This window comes from Ictidomys tridecemlineatus, chromosome 1 (genome assembly GCF_052094955.1).
Source record: "Ictidomys tridecemlineatus isolate mIctTri1 chromosome 1, mIctTri1.hap1, whole genome shotgun sequence".
Taxonomy (NCBI): Eukaryota; Metazoa; Chordata; class Mammalia; order Rodentia; family Sciuridae; genus Ictidomys; species Ictidomys tridecemlineatus.
The window spans coordinates 107,953,180-107,971,148 of record NC_135477.1 but is presented as its reverse complement, the minus strand read 5'-3'; the positions used below and the strand labels follow the sequence as shown (position 1 = coordinate 107,971,148).

Below are 17,969 nucleotides of genomic sequence, written 5' to 3'. Positions count from 1 at the left end.
GTTATTATACCCAGTTATATATTGAGATGAACCACACTGGCTTAATCGTTGGCTTATCTGCTTTTTTAATTTGAAAATTGGGATGAACACATATCTCATCAATATGATGATATTAAACACATGACATTATATTATACTCCAAATATTAAATTGTTTAAATATGGGAAGCAAATTTCTTGAATCTCAAGGAACCCTTGGTAGTCTTCCCAAATTGTTTAACTCCATATAAAAGCTCTATTCTTTACTTTTTTCCTAAATTTTTATTGGTGCATTATAGTTGTACATAATGATGTGAATTGTTGTTACATATTCATATATGCATGCAATATAACAATATAATTTGTCCAATATCACTCCTAGCACTTTCCCCCTCCCTCCCTATTTCCCACCCCTTTCCTCTCCAGATCTGCACTAACCTTTTTCTTTTTTCCTCTCTAGCTTTTCCATATAAGAGAAAACAAATTAACCTTGACCTTCTGAGTTTGACTTATTTTGCTTAATAGTCTTTAGTTCAACCATTTTCCTAAAAATGACATAATTTCCTTTTTTTTTGTGGCTAAATAAAACTTTATTTTGTATATATCCCACATTTTTTTTAGCTACTCATCTGTCAATGAGCACCTAGGCTGGTTCCATAGTTTGGCTACTATGAATTGTGCTGCTATAAACAGGGGTATGCATGTATCACTGTATTATGATGACTTTGATTCTTCAGGATGAAACTGAGGAGTGGTATAGCTAGTCAAATTCAGAAACAAAATTTCAAAGATCTCGCTGTCTCTTCTTGACATTTAAATTTGTTTCAAGTATTCTCTTAACTAGTTCATAGAGTTCTTTAGTTTTGCTGTTGGGTTTGGTTTGGTTTTCTATTTAGGCCAGGTAAATAGTTTCTCTCAATGTGGTTTAAAGATAAATAGATGTATTAAATCTACTTTTCTCTTTTTTTGTGTGTGTGGTTTTCCATTAGAGAAGACATTTCCTTGTTGGGGAAATGCAGGATATTAAGATCACACTGAAAACTTATGGCTCACCACTCTCCATTCCTACTTCATGTTTCAAAAGTATGGAACTGTTTCAAAGTTCCCTAAGATACTAGCATCTTATTCCTGTCTGAAGTTATGCATACATTTCTTCTTCCCCTTGTAATGTTCTATCCTCTCTTCCTGGGTTACTTCTTAACTTTGAAATCTTCAGTCTGTGTCTCCTCCATCAGGAAGCTCACCTTCCTTATGCTGAAGACCTCCACTGTTTTTACGTGGGAGCTTCCCAGATAACAGATATATATTTCAAATGACACTTCTAGTTCATGGTACCATATTGAAAATTATTTTAAAAGCTATACTCTTCCTAGTGAGTAAACTTCATGTCTGTCTGGTTAGAGGATACTCTTTCTTTCTTTCTTTCTTTCTTTCTTTCTTTCTTTCTTTCTTTCTTTCTTTCTTTCTTCCTTTCTTTCTTTCTTTCTTCCTTTCTACCACTGTGTTCCCATGACCTCATACATTCCCTGACCCATAGTAGTTGTTTAGAAAATATTGGATGAATTTAAAAATTAATTGATGGATATTGCTTCATCTCAATGAAAGAATTATAGTTTTATTTAAAATCCAAAATATATTTATTAACAATCACAATGTAACAGAGAATTTAATGTCCTAACCATGATTCCCTCTCCATCTTTCCAGTTCTCTTTAACTTAAATAAGAACCTGGTTTATGCATGCAGTTTCTACTAGCTGAGGAGTCAGTGTAATAGAAATGCATTAATGCAAGCGGGATTTGCCTAGACATCAATAAACTCAAAAGGCTCCCTGTGGGCTACTTGTAGTGTCAATAAAGGCTAGTAATTACTTGCTCCTTTGAGCATTTTAGATCCAACCCCTTAGTTCATTCTATTGCACAGAAGCAGCTGTAGAACGCAGAGATAATCTTAACTTCCTAAACCCTGGGTGGAGAATGGCAAGCACTGGCTGAAACTTCCTCAGGTTTTAAGAGTTCCCTGCCCCCATCTTACTTCTTCCACCTCACTGCCCTCCCCCACTTGCTAAGCAAGAGCTCTACCACAGATCCATATCACTAAGACCTGGGAATTTTAAATAAGGTGATGGTTATTGTTATTTCAAGCTGCCTGGGAAGGAGTAACTTAGAACATCCTCTCTTACCCCTTGCTGGTAAAGGAGTGGTGGTGGGCCTCACAATTTCCAGTCAGGGAAACATGTAAATTCCAATGACCAAGAATGACCTGCATCTGCCTGACAATACAATAGAATAAGGAAAATGCTAGGAAGGAGAACAGAGTGAAAACCGGAGATCAAATAAGTACCAATGAGACCTTCAGAGAGGATCTTGCCCTTCCTTCTTTCCTTCCTAGCTTTCCTGTTTCCAGAGACTGTGAATGTGTTTGTAGGTGTGCTTGATTTTAAGATAGGTCCGTGGTAGCTACTTTTTCTCATATATCTGTTTCTCCGCAGTGAAGTTTAAGTGGTATTGGAGTTTCCTTGACTTCTTCGTGAGGAGTTTCCAAATGACAATAGGAGAGTCACATAAATATCTGTAAAGTTTCTAATGACAGCTCTGTCATCACTTGTTTCTTGAAGATCTTGAACAGGGTCTTCTTCGTCCACCACTTATTCTGAGTGATCTAATTGAGTCGTTTGTATTTGTGATTTCTACATCGAGCTGTGCATGGAATAATAAGCGTCCGTCCTCCTTGTTCCTCTTTACTGCTGAGTTTCACACTACCTCAAAGGGCGTGTATTGCCAGTGCGAGTGTGTTTAGCAAAGACGCTTGGAAGAAGCTATCCCTCTGGCAAATTCCCCCTCCCCGCCCCCAGCCCAGCTCTATTCACAGCATTCTTGGGCCGGACGATTTCCTAATCTCTTCTCGGTAAAGGTGCTCTCTCCATGTAAATGCCAACACACTAGCATCCGGATCCAGAGAGCTGACGCTTTGGTGTCCTAGGATATAGTGCGCGTATGTGTGTGTGTGTGTGTGTGTGTGTGTGTGTGTGTGTGTGTGTGTGTGTGTGTGTACGAGAGCGCGCGCGCAGACGACAGTGAGCTTCCTCTCCAGGCACAGTGCAGACAGAGCCCGCGACATTACTATCCAAGCAGCCTCCAGCAACGCGAGGCAACTGCAGCCTCCGCCCACTCAGCCCAGTGATTGGCTGGTTTTGCTCATCATTTCCCTGCTTGCAAGAGGGAAGGGCCAGTGACGCCCTCGAACCCAGCTGCAGAAGCGGCCGCCACCTCCAATGCACAAGGTGTCACATCTGAAAAGAAACCTGAGCCCCAGGGAAGCGGGCGCAGAGCGACCCAGGCCGGGCTGGCGCTAACCGCGCGGGAGGGCTCCTGGCAGCGCTGGAGGACCAGAGGCAGCTCCGTCGCAGAGGACCTTAGCGACCTGATCCTAGGATCCCGGCTCCACGCTCTCCTCGCATTTTTCAGACCCCCCCACCACCGGTCTAATTCTCCAAAACGGAGCCTTTATATCGAGAGAAGGTGCGGGAGCTGGGGCAACCAGGACTTTCGCGGGCACCCAAGATGCGCTCCATTAGGAAGAGGTGGACGATCTGCACTATAAGTCTGCTCCTGATCTTTTATAAGACAAAAGAAATAGCAAGAACTGAGGAGCACCAGGAGACGCAACTCATTGGGTAAATTCAAAGCTTCATTTCAGGATATGACTCAAAGTCAAGCCATAAATGAAATGTGCATAGAGTGATGGTTGTGATACTGTGAGTATTTGAGCTTGTGTGTGGCTTCTCTCGTGATTTAAATAACAAAGGCTGTTGTTGAGGTGTGTGTGTGTGCTTCTCTACGCTGTTCCCAGTAGGAGTTCAACTTGCCCTGTGCGGTAGTGACAATTGTTATCCAGTGCCGGTTGTTCGCACGCCAAAGGAGAAGTCACTGCAGAAGTGTCAACAAAGAACGTGCCCTTGTCCTTTTAATCCGTGGGCAAAACTCAAGCGAGATATCTTTATTCACCAAACGGAAGGTTGCCCTTCCTTCTTTCTCTGCCCTGTCACTCTAGGGAGATACTAGAGAAAGCTGGTTTCCTGAAAAGATGAAGTTTAAAGCCCACTAAGGAGGAAATCCGTCTTTTCTTTTTTTTCTTTTTCTTTCTTTTTTTTTTTTTTGACATTGGACAGATTTGTGCATTTTAATTTGAATTAGTAAATCCAGCACCACCATGTAAAACGCATAAGCGTCCTGGATAGAGTTTTAGAAGGAAACTGGGTACTTCATCTTAACAGGCAATATTTCTGTTATTTCTTTAGTTTGTCTCTAATTGAGTTCAGAATCTCCCCACCCCATTAAGTTCTCTAAATATCACACTTCCTTCCTCCCTCCTTCTGGGCTCTGTGCCTTTGAAGTTAACCCAGGGGGTGGTGCAACTTTGTGTTGGGGACATAGCTTGGAAGCGATTTTCTGAGGATGTGAACCTGGTTGTCAACTCTGTTCAAAGTCTTGTTTCGGAAATCCTCCCTAGTCCGGAGGCGTCCACTGTGGGAAACTCTACTCTAGCAGAGATTCCCTTCTGGTTTTTATTTTCTCTGACACTATTGAAACGAAGAATGAGAACTTGCGTGTGTGTGTGTGTGTGTGTGTGTGTGTGTGTGTGTGTGTGTTTATAGCACTGCCAAAATATACTTTTAAACTTCATGCAGCCCATTTAATATTCCTGTTCCTCCCTAATTAACGAGTATTTAAGTGCAAAACGCACATTTATCCTTACAGAAGGCATTGCTATTCCATAAAAACCGGGATAACAGTAGTACAGCCAAAAGAGACTGGAAAAAAAGAAAAGCAAATAAAGAATGGGCTGAATGGTAGTTATACATCAACAAATCTGTTCAGGATCTGTTCATTCGGGGAAAGAAAAAAAATTAAATAAAAGAAACCTCTGAGATCCTTTACACAAGAGTGGGGGGTTTGAAAATTCAGTCATGACAGTTGTCAGAAAGGAGGACTTTGGTGTCTTAGGACTGGGCGGCAGGGTGAGCAATCTCTGGTGACCTGTGCTTGCCAGGCAAACAAAGAGGTCTTTAGCAAGGTGGTGATCCCGCGCGTGGGGGCTCTGATAATAGGCGGAGGCTGGAGTGTGAAGGTCGAGGCTCTTTGTTCGTTTCCACGTTGGTGGGCTCTGAAGATAAGTCTGTGTGGAGACAAAGCGGCCAAGCCCAGCAAGGATTCTGAGGGTTTGGGACCTTGGATGGCAACCCTGGAGAGCAGGAGTGGGAGGGGTGGATGTGGGAAGCGGGGCGCCAGATCCTAAGGAAGCATCCTTTCTGAGCCGCCCTAAACTGCCGGCGGGAAGAAGGAACGCGCTATCAGTCCTTTTAGGGGAATTGATAGACCCATTACCGTTCATATGACACAGGAGACGTTTCTTCTGTGGCACTTTACTGGATGCTGAGGGCAGTGGACGCAGCCCTGGGCGCAGCGGTTGGGCTAGCCGGACTGAGCTCTTCTCCGCACCCTTTCCAAGCAGAGCTGAGGGTTCAGTTCTTTGCGAAGGCATGGGGCGGGCACTTGAGTTAACCAAACAGGAAGAGTGGTGCGCACTGGATCTATCCCCAGTGAGCTAGCAGCCAGGGTAGGAGAATGAGCGAGAAAACGGGGAAATCTGTTTTTTGCAGGGATCAGACTCCCTTCGTTTAAAACAACAACAACAAAATCACTTTCAGTACTTGGCGGCAACCCATTCGGTCCTCCTTTATTAAAACCTGCAATTTCAGTCCCTCGGGGCAAGGCAAAAAGCTGGCCCGCAGGCGTCACTCTCATACCCCAGCCCCTAAGTGTCCCGGCTGCTGTGCCGCCTCGGCTTCCTGCCCCAGACGTAGCTCTGAGCAAGTCCAGAACGGTAGTTAGTGTCCCTGAGCGCCCATTGCCTTTTCCCCAGAATGAAACGTTCAGTAGAAAAGCTCGTGATACAAACTCGTGGTTTTCTTTCAAATCCCAAAGAGTGCTTCTGGTAGCGGAGCTGACTCATCAGACTATCTAATAATGTCTTTGACTCTTTCTACTCAAGCCTTGAGGGGAGGCCGGGCTTTATTTTATTTGATTTTTTTTTTAAATGAGTTTAAACTAAACTGGATGTTGGTGCCAAAAGCTCAGATCCGTACTTAATTTGAAAGTAAAGTAACAGTCAGTTTCTGGCCTTTGGGGGGCACTGCGTCCCTTGCAGGTGGGCAGTAGTTGCAGTTACAGGACTCCCATAGCCCTTTAATATTACAACATCCCACCAAATATATATTTAGGTTTCCTGCTTCCATTCCCCGGCCCCGCCACCCACAGGCAAGCATCTATTTGACCCCTTTCCTCTTTTAACGGAGTCCCATCTAGAGATAACGTAGCATTACTCTCCTTGAGCAGTCATTCTCTGCAGAGGGAAAAAGAAGACCAGCACAACTTTTCGATTAAACATCCACGTTTTCATATGTCCAAAGGAACACTAGGAGTATGTTTTTAATAAGGAATTATTCTAGAATAGGTCAAATGATAAAAGAACTTATGTGATTGATTAACTCAAAGAATTGCAAAGAACTCATGTGATTGTTATAACTTAATAAAGTTTTAAGTCAAAAGGAATTGGTTATATTAGTATTCTAATCTTGACAGGCTTCTATCCCGCCCTCCCCCCACACACACCTTAATGGTACTGAAAGTTGTGGGGTAATATGACTCCCACAGGTAAAATACATGATATGCTCCTTTAATGTGACAAAAACTGTAACAAACTTTAATGTGATATAGATGTTTGATTGTTATACTTACAACTTGCTACACATTATTTTCCTGGTTGACCACAAATGACACTTTAACATGTTTCTTATCTGGAGATTTCCTTTATAATAGGCTTATTACTGAGGTTATATTACTAAGTTATCAAACATATTGTGAAATTGGTGATAAAATTGATGGTGAAGATAAGTATTCAGAGTATTACTATTGTCAGCCAAGGTAGTTTCAATTTATTCTAGGGTAGAATATACTCTTATAAATTAGGAATTCCAGAATTTGCACTTACTTCCCATGTTACATTTGCAATTCTGCCCAAACCCATAAGCAATAAGTTAAAGTAGAACATCTTATCTTTATTTTCAGTTGTTTGGTACCTATGTAATAAATAAAAACCCCAAATTGTCTGCTGTTTGTGTTCAACCTTAGTTTGATGTGAGTTCTTTTCTTTTAAATGACTTTTAAAACTTTAAATTAGGGAGGAAGTTTAGCCTAGCCCTAAGGGAAAATATTCATTTTGAAACCAAGTTATGAAGAGTTTCATCAGGCTTGAATGTAGGGCTTTGGGGATCAAGTTTCCAGAAAAGAATTAAATCATATTTGTTATGAACTGCAGAACGAAAATGGATAAATTGTGGTAAAGCCTGGAAATTCATATCAAAAGAGAAAAAATATTTTAGATCCTAGGTAACAAAATAATGATTAGTTTAATCTTAGACATGACTGTCTTCCTGGGTTTTTTTTCAGTTATAAGCAAGAATAATGTATAATATATTGCTTTATGAGTGATTTATCTGATATGTTTTCTATTTTGCCTTTAAAAGCACATATTAAATATTTTGGTAGATAGTCCTATGCAAAACATGTTTGTGGTGCAGCTGTTCAAAAGTCATGTCCAATCTGGAATACGAAATAAGCAGTGGGTGGTGACATCCTTCATGCCTTACATTCACAGGAAGGAAGTCTTTTCTAAGACAGAATGCTACCAAGGCCACATGTGAAAAATCTCTTGGGACTTATTGAACTTTATACACAAAAAATTTGCCCTAGAATCTCAGACTACACTGAGCTTGGCCATCTCTCACATGAATTCTGTTGACTATAAGGGAAAAGTGTCACTAATTGTAGATAATCCCATTCAAATTTCTTTCCCAGTCACTAACATCTGATGTTTGGCCTATCATTAGTTAAATATACACAATTCAAACAGAGCAAGATGATAACATTTTATTCATATACAACTAATCTGAACTTTTAAAATTGCTCCTGAAATTTTGGTGGTCCTGAAAAGGCTCCATGTAAGTAAGTACCTCCTAACAATCATTGTACAGATAAAAATACATCCACATGTCAATGCAACAGTCTCCTCCTATAGATGTAAAAAGTGCAACCATGTGTATCTGTACTTCTATGAAGATAAGTTAGTATCAGAAATAATTATTATAATCATAGCAAACTATGTAGCATTATTCTTCTTGAGCAGTCATTCTCTGCAGAGGGCAACTGAGAAAGATGATATCGACAGGGTAATTGTTAATGAGGAAGACTGGAAAGATCCCTCCTTCCACAAAAAAAAAAAAATGATAATTTATGCTTATGCTCTTAAAGGCACATCTTCAAAAATGTAAAAGTTAACTTCTGTACATGTTCACATTATCATTTACATGCAATTATTATCATTAAACATGCAATATGAAGACTGACTTCTGGGCGACGGAGTAGTGAAGAAAACACTCCTGTTTCCTTGCATCCTAAATGACCTCTGTAAAATGATTATTATTAGCCATGCTCAGGCATGCAAATGTATCATTTTCATCAGTAGGAGAGTTTAAATATTAATTTTTATAGAGTTCCAAATTTCACAAGGAGTGGCTTTATCTGATGCTTTGAGATGCTTCAAATTTAAACTACATGTTTAAAAAAGAATGCAAACCAAAATACCAAACTATCAGCATCCAATTATGGAATTCATCCAACAGCTGTTACACAAGCAATGTTTCCATTGATAGTAGGAGAGGATTGCCTACATAATAAACACAAATTTAGACTTTGTAATTGAACAAATAGTCATGTTACTTTTTAACTCTGCTTTTGAGATTCTAAGAAATTTTAAAAGTGATATGTAAATAAATAAATTTACATACTGAGTTGGCTATGTCTTTTTTTATGTTCCATAATAATTGGCTTTTTCTCTGAATCTGATACATATATAAAGTGCCAAGAGAATAGCATATTGAAAAATAAGTTGTTTAGCTATGTCTAAATGATATAACTGATAACAGTGCTGTCTCTCACCATTATCATTACCTCCAGATAATCAACACACCATGCCCCATGTGATACTAGCTGACAATACTGATTGAAAGGAGATAGTTTTGGGGTTTTTTTTTTTTTTTGACACAGCAGAAATTATCAAAACTTATGCTTACTGATGGGTTTCTTCCTACTACAATCCCTGTCTTTCATCCATTACCTACTATTAGGAAATTATCTTATTGTTGAGAAAATGTTTTGATACCAATTTTTTAAATTAGCATTTCAATAATGCTTTATAAATTACTTTTTAATACAGAAAACCACATGTTTCTCAGTTATTCTTGTAACATCTTTCATCATGCTTATACTTTCCTTCAAAACTGCAGAAAAAATTATATCTAATTTTTCACCACTATGATTAATCAAATTAAGTACTGTTCGACTTAGACAAAATTCTAACTTTAAATTAGGTATTGTGCAACTTAGACAAAATTCTAACTTTCATAAAACTGTCATTTTTGTTTTGTTTCAGGGATGGTGAATTGTGTTTGAGCCGATCACTTGTGAATAGTTCTGATAAAATCATTCGAAAGGCTGGAACGACAATCTTCCAGCACTCTGTGGAAGGTTGGAAAATCAATTCCTCTTTGGTCCTGGAGATAAGGTGAGTTTCTTTAATAAGGCACAATTTCATATCATGTTCTCAAATAGGTTGGGCTTGCAAACTAATATGAACACTTGATTTATAGTGTAAGTATGACTACTTTAACAAAAGAGTGATACAGCTATATTTAATGCTGTTCATTGAAGAACTTGAAACCATAAAATAAAATAATTAGTCATAAATTTAAAGGTAAATATGTAAGTTTCAAATATATATGTCTTTATATTAATGGAACAAAATAGTCAATAAGGTACAAGTACTTAATATGCTTAATTACTGAGGATGGACATATATTTTGAGAATACTGATCTCTATTTAGACCTCATTTGATCCTGTGTTTTCTCATCAAGATGTGAAAATAGAGACTACTCAATTCCTATTTTGGTGATCATTAAAAATAGATCTGACTTTATCTTTTAAATGGTTACATCTGTATGAGTATAAAATGGATAAAAACCAGAAAATAAACTTATAGATTCTGTTTTTTTTTTAATACATGGTATTTTAGCCAAAATAGACTTGAAATCAAGCTTAGTGCCTACATGTATCCATTAAGTTATTTTATTCTATTATAATCCTGTTACTAGTAAGAAATCTCCTAATTATGGATATTACTTCTCTTTATCTTTTCATTATATTTCTGTTAGATGAAGTCTAAATTAGAGTATTTCAGTAAATCATAACTCTAAAATTTCTAAAGGATGTATCCTTTACATAATAAAACCACTGAATTTTTCTAGTATCAAATGTTTATTACACAATGGCTGAATATTAATGCAAATACTTTGTAAGTGTAGCTTCTTCATTAGAAGAAAATGGGTTGGTTTATCTACCCAGGTTTCTGCCTACTCACTTCTTGGTTCCTAACTACACACAAGGTGGACCGTAAACAAGATTAGGGGAGAGTCTATTACAACTGTCTTGAGAGTATGTATAGCCATTCATATAATGCATTTCAGCAAAGACACTCACTGTACATTGAAATATACTTGAAAGATGTCTGGAAGTTTAAAAAATGATGGCAGGGAAATGCAGAAAAAGTTAGGCAACTTTGTGTTAAAGGTTTGGAAGTGACTGGAAAGGAAATAGGAATCAATCTACAGTACTGCCCAGTGATATAAGTTTGGTTGCTTTTAGTTTAGGGGGAGCTTTGTATATTTTCTTGATCTACTATAAAATGAGGAGATGTATAGAGACTAATGACTTTATTAATTGATGCCCCCTGGTGAGATCATGGCTTTTAAGGACAATTTGTTTTCACTTGGATAGGGAAAGTAATTTCAAGCCAATATTAAAGATTAAGAGATTCCAAGCACCTGCATTCTTCCTGAGAGCTGTTTTGTTGAAGTGGTGAGGAACACGATGCCTACAGCTTGACATATTTATGTCCTTGGCTCTGTTCTCTCGTGATCCCTGCATACTGTTTTCCTTTCTGCCTCAGACCGCCAGGTCCTCTTTGAATTTAGATATTCTGCAACAAGTGAGATATAAATTATGAGAAATGAGGTAGCAGAAGACCATAAGACCAGATATAATAAAAACATTCATATTTCTTGGAGGCACATTGGGAAAAAAACAGAAATATGGTTAAATGAAAAGGAAGAAAACTGATAAATAAGCATATCTGGAAAGAGAACTTTCATTGAACGGTTTAGCAACAAGAAAGCCAACTAGGTTAGACTATACAAATCAGGTAAAGCAAAATAGTGAAAGAAAGTTAAGTAAAATAAGAAAATTATAATAGTTTAATTAACATATATAGCCAAGCTAAATAATGTTGGGTAAATTAAAATCTAGCAAGTGAATTAAAGAGTTGACACTAGTTTGATTAGTACATTCAGCTATGCCTTCCTAATATCTATAAAAAGTGAATCTTATAAATGTTCATATGACACTATAGATTTTGTTCTTATTAAGATATTCAAGGTAAAGGTGTTAAACATAAACTGACCTAAGAAATACACTTATTGCAACTCGACAAATTCATGAGAGTTACATTTATATTTTTGAGTTGCGTTAGATGTTGTGAATGCATCTGTGAACTTTGTACTGAGAGATGATTTATTTGATTATATCCAATTCTTGTGGTTTGACTTTTTTCATATTTTTCTCATTTTTATATATCAAATAAACTCTAAAGAAATACAAATGCCAAATATAGATATGTAGAAATGTATGAGTTTAGTTAATTATGAGAAGAGCTTAGGACTTCAACAATTTATAGAATATTTTAAATTCTTAGTATAATATATATCAAGTTTTCCAAACAGGTAAGGCATATGGGTTAACTAAACATGATAGCAAATTTATATTCGCTTACCTGTCAAAAATAATTTGGAAGTGCATGCATATATTTGCTTTAGGAAAAGGATTATACCATCTTTTTTCTAGTTTTCATATTAAGTGATCTGTATAGGTCATTGTAAGTCATGAAGCATATTAGTAACAAAGTAAAGACTCAAATTCTATCTTGTCTGACAGGTTCATATTGAACCAGTCTTGTTATAAAACATATTTCTAGGAAGTTTATGTTTTGATACTAAAAATATGAACAATTAGCATGCATATTTATGGACAACATCATGGCACTTTTTGTGCTGAAATAATAGAATATTATTTACCCAATATTCTGTGTCAAGTGTAAAAACATGGTCTAGTGTATAAATTAAATAAAAATGCTTTTCTTCAAGGTTTTGGGGACAATTTTACATTTTATTTGCTTGTAATTGTTTATAATATTTCTTTTTATACTGGAATATCTTCCCTATAGCAGCTAGACCTTAAATTCAGAAGTATCAACTATTAACAGAATGTTCTTTTAGACCTCTGAGGCAAATTTTCTTGTAGAAATAATCCTTTGAAAAATGTGTGTTCTAATTATCTTTGTAGGCATAATAAACCATTAATCCTTTTTTAAGTTTTTTTTTTCTTTTTACTGAACTGTTGCATTACCGATTGAATTCATTCAGTGATTTTTATTTCGGGGGCTGGTATGCATGGAGTCACTGGCTAGAGTATACAAAAACTGATTCTTGATATATGTATTATGATATATAATATATATTATTTTCAACTTGTGATGTGTTCCATCTGAAAATTTTGTCAAAAAATACTTTCTGATGGGGTTTATGCCATTTATTCTAAATTTTACATGCTAGAGCATGCATGGTTGTTGACAAGAAACCTACAGAAAAAAAAAAGAATGGCATCTGGTGATAGGTTAGCTATATTTAACATTTCAAAAGTGAAAACAAGGTTTAGTAAATTAATGCTCCAGAACTCTGCAGCTGCTATTTCAATGATGGGTAATGCTGAAAGGGAAGTTCTAGTTGAAAATTCAGTTGAAAAGTTTCAGTATAGAATCTATTCCTGTCAGTTTAACAGTCTAAACCAACCCTTCATCTTTAGCCAACATAGCCTAACGAAAGATACTTTTTATGACTAAGATTTTTAGTCCCACTGAAAGTGAAACATGGTTTCAGATTTTTTTCAGTTATCTTTAACATTAAAACAGTTGCTGAATCTAGATGTTTACTTATCTAAAGAAGTTTCAAAAGTTTCATAAGGATCACCAAATGACCACAGAAGACCTAAGAGGAATCTCCTGTTGTTCTTTGAAGGCCTCCACAGAAAGCACAACCCATGCTTTGAATACCTGATAGTAACTTGACCACATATTAGGAAAACTTGTACTGGTACAGCCTATTAAACATTTTCTTTTCTTTCTTTCTTTTTTTTTTTTTGATTCATGTTTCTTTAATGCTCAGATGTTAATTGAGTTTTCTTTTTTCTTTGCTCTGAAGTAATTTTTGTTTACCCTGCTGTTAAACTCATATCAATTTTGTCTGAACAAAAGCATATATATCTCCTTGGTGATACTTAGAGTGCTGCTTCATTTACCTTAATACAAGAACTTTTAATGCTTCCAATGACATTTAGCTAATACATGTAAATACAAGTTTTATATATTTATTTTTATTTGTCTTTTTTTCTTCTCACATATTTATAGTCTGAACCACAACTCGACTTAGCAAATCCACATAGCTTGTTATGGTCCATTGCATCTATAATCTAAAAAATGCCTTCAGCCTGCTACAGGGAAGAAATAAACTAACCTCTCCTGTTTCTGAAGAGTATTAAGCACTTAAGTCATGATATTACTCAATCCTAGTGATTACTTTAGTCTCTCATACAGTTATATCAGGAATCTATATCAATTTTTTTCTCTGCATTGCTTAAAGCCCTAAAATAAAAAAAGTTAAAAGTGTGGGTCAGTATAAGAACAAGCTGCAGTTATTTAAGGTTTCCTTTCCTTTTTTTTTTTTTTTTTTTGGTTTAAAAAGGTCAATTCTATACCCTTCAAAAATTGTTTTGAATTTTATCTAAGTAACTTTTACATGTTTATTCTTTGATTAATCTATATGAATTGAGTTTTCATTGCTTTGAAAAGCACTTTTACTATTTTTACTGCTATCATTAAGGGAATAAAACACTGCTGACCCTATGATACAAATTGGAAGGATATATTACCACTTGCACTTAATATTTTTTATATCATTAAACACTCTTTTCCTCCAATTGTGAGTTAAAATAATATTTTAACTTTGCTCAACTCTTATAGTCTGATTTTTGTAAAATTTTTTCCAAGATGTTTTATGTTTCCAATAAAACAAAGATGTTTAATTATACTTAATAATTTAAAAGATGTGTACAGTTTTTTTTTTGCTAATATTTTATTTCATGGAAAATGTACCAATATTGGAAAGTCCCTCTTTCTACTACTTGATAGGTATGTGTCAACTTTTTTGATGCAATAAAAAGAATTTTCCCTTTTGGATTTCCATGATAAAGAATTTCTTGTCTGAACTTTTAACCTACTCAACTCAAGCTTGCAAACATGTCAGTACTTGTGCGAATACATCTCCAAATACATCTACAGCAACCTACTTAAGTATCTTCAAAGGAAAATGATAGCATCACCTAGTTAGATGATTTCCCCACATCCGTGTAGTCTTTATTTTAGAGGCTGCCCTGTCGTTTTCACAGGAAATGAGAACATTTTTGTTGAAATCCAGGTGTCAAAGTATTTACTTACTTTTCCAAAAAGACAAATAAATGTTATTTAATAAGTATGTATAAAAGCTTCTTTGTGATTTCACTTTTGGTGTTAGGTGCTAGTTGTTAACATATTTTTTTATCACTTTGAAAATGCAAATTTATAATACTCTCCAATATGCAACATAGGAGTGAAATTTTCTGATACTTTCTTGTTAGTATATGCTTTGTAGTCCATGGATCAAATAATGTCAAATTATTGAAGACCAGGTTCATAATTGTTTTTGACAATAGAATTTTCTAAAAAATTTACTAGAGTCCTATAGTGATTTCTTCTAGTTAGTTTCAGGTATAAATAACTCCAAATATCAGTAGAGTCTGGTTCTTATGCTTTTACTCTCCTCTAATTCTTCTGAACTCTCTCTCCTTTTTCTCAATTTAATGATAGCCATCCTTACTTCATTTGAGTCTATAGTCTTACATGGAAAGGCAATACCCTTTGTGTTGTTGAGATGTCTACAATTTATAGTCACGTCTCTCACTAATTGGGATACAGAAACATTTGGGAGGTCCAAATTACTATACTCTCATATATTTCAGAATACACACCCAGATACATTCCCTTTCATCTCAGCTTCCAACTTAGCTATGACTTAGCCTGACTTTATCTCTTTTAATGCTTTTCTAAAAGCAGAAACCAGCACAGTGCAACAAATAGAGTCTTTTTAATCAGTTTTCCCAGGATAACAAATTTATTAGATATAAAGCACAACTTTCAAATTATGACAGGCAGATGATGCACTGTCTGCTCATGCCAAGGTTTGCCAATTTCTAGGAAGTGATCTGTATGCATTTTTTTCATTTTCTATCTTCTAAATATTTAGCATATACATATAATTTATGTTTGTATAATATCTCACATTGTGACTAATTTATAGATTAGGTATTGGATAAGCTAAGCTTCCAAAAAAAAAAGATTTCCTCAAAATTCAGTGGCCAAACAAATTGGAAGGGAAGTCTCTTTCTCTCTTATATGATCATTTCCATGATCCACTCATATCCTCCTTCTAGGAAACTTAACTCTTAAGACCAAACCAAGCTGTACTTGGATTTAAAAACTTGTAGATGTTCTGGATGACCATCCATGACATGTGAAAGTTTGAAGGTTCAATACTAAAAGGCAGATGGGAGGAAAGGTCAATAAGGAAAAATAAGCTACCTCTGCCATATATAATCCAGTGCTATGTCAATTCATCATCTCCTTTACCCATTTTACTTCTGGGGTCCTGAGCTTAGAAGAAACTTTTCATATAAATTTAGTGCTATAGTTTTAATTTTTCTTCAAATATTGTAAAATATAATTGTCTTGGATAACTACATGTTTACTGTAAAGTTTATTCTTCTTAAGTATGACCTATGATCGCAATAAAAGTACATTCAAGTTATTTCTATTCTTCATAGCCAAACAACATTAAACAAAATAAATTAGTATTTAGAAAAAACTAGTAGAATATCTCATTTTGTAAAATCAAGTGACAGCCATATTTAATAGTTTGTTTTTTTAGCATATTTTGATGAATGAAGTATTTTTTTTTGCTCCACAAATGTGTATAAACCATTGTAAATTTCTGCATGAAGGATTTTAAGAAATGTACTCCACTTCCTATAAAATCTACTTAATTGGTTGGTTTGATTACCACTAATAATTTAAGGTTAGTAGTATACCTTTTGACATTTTCATATGTTACTTTGCAAATGATATAACTAGTTCTTGGATCTGTTGTCATTAATGTTAAATCTTGCTTGCATTTCACATACAGGAAGAATATTCTTCGTTTCTTAGATGCTGAACGAGATGTCTCAGTAGTCAAGAGCAGTTTTAAGCCTGGTGATGTCATTCACTACGTGCTTGACAGGCGCCGGACATTAAATATTTCTCACGATCTACATAGCCTCCTACCTGAAGTTTCGCCAATGAAAAACCGCAGGTTTAAGACTTGTGCAGTTGTTGGAAATTCTGGCATTCTGCTAGACAGTGAATGTGGAAAGGAGATTGACAGTCATGATTTTGTAATAAGGTGAGCATCTTCATTTTACTTAAGAATAAAAAAATGATGAAAAGTTGGAATTTAATATTAAGTATAACTGAGAACTCAAACATTTATCTAAAATATTATTTTGTGTATTGTATCCTAACCTATATTTACCTTGGATAGAATATTAAAATGACTGTACTCATTTTAATATTCAATGAGGTGATCTCATTGTAGCAATGATTCACAACAGCTTGGGGAGACAGGAAGCAAGTAACCATTTTATTAAATTTAAAACTAACATAACAATAATTTCTTAATCACTCATATTTGTATTCATTAGTTTTGTATAAGTTCACTTATTGTATAAAGATTATGAACATTGCTCTGCAGTGATAAGATAGATGTAAGCTGTTTTTACTTTTTTATTTAGCGGATTCTAGGGATATAGTCATTATCAGGTTTATATTTGATATCCAAGTGAAATTGCTTCTTATTCATTATTTGCAGTATTTGTGTATGTTAGCATATTTTAGCTTTTGAGATTTCTCACATAATTGAACATGTCTGTTTGGTCTTCATTGCTGTTTATTAAATATTGGATGAATTATGGTTTACTTTTTATTAGCTGAAAAAGATTAACAGTAGAAAAGTAATTATAATACATCATAACTATTAGTAATTTTTAATTTTCAGTTGTTATATCTGTATGGGTTTTGACTTGTTTTAGTTGTTCATAAAAATTATTGAGGGGCTGAGGTTTTGGCTCAGTGGTACAGTGCTCACCTAGCACATGCAAGGTCCTAGGTTCAATCCTCAGCACCACATAAAAATAAGTAAATAAAATAAAAGTATTGTGTCCAACTACAACTAAAAAATAAATACTTTAAAAAAATTATTTAGTGAAACATATACATATATACAAGAGTGTGGTATAAAGATATATAGTAAAATATGCTGAGCTAACAAATGACAAATATTTGAATCCCTTTAGAAATATGATGTGAAAATATAACTCTTAAAAATTGTATTTTTTTTACTTAAAAATATAGTTATTAATTACATATGCATTGACCATAATTAGGCTACTACTTAAAAAATAAAACAGTAGTAGCTGTGAAACAATCCCATTGAGCATTATCAGGTGAGCACAATTTACAATAACAAACATGGCTGTGAACATTTTATTTTATTGTCTTCTCTGTCAATTGCCTGGTCAGA

General features: G+C 35.3%; 1 protein-coding gene across 1 annotated transcript in view; it reads left to right on the top strand.

The window, feature by feature from the left end:
• The first annotated feature begins 3,103 nt into the window (after positions 1-3,103).
• St8sia4 (ST8 alpha-N-acetyl-neuraminide alpha-2,8-sialyltransferase 4) overlaps positions 3,104-17,969 on the top strand; it is a 95,436-nt gene continuing 80,570 nt past the window's right edge. Inside the window, exons 1-3 of the mRNA XM_005326133.5 lie at positions 3,104-3,652; positions 9,529-9,660; positions 16,536-16,793. Of these exons, the coding sequence (XP_005326190.2) occupies positions 3,540-3,652; positions 9,529-9,660; positions 16,536-16,793 (503 nt within the window). The 5' untranslated portion in view covers positions 3,104-3,539. The remainder of the gene's footprint in view (positions 3,653-9,528; positions 9,661-16,535; positions 16,794-17,969) is intronic.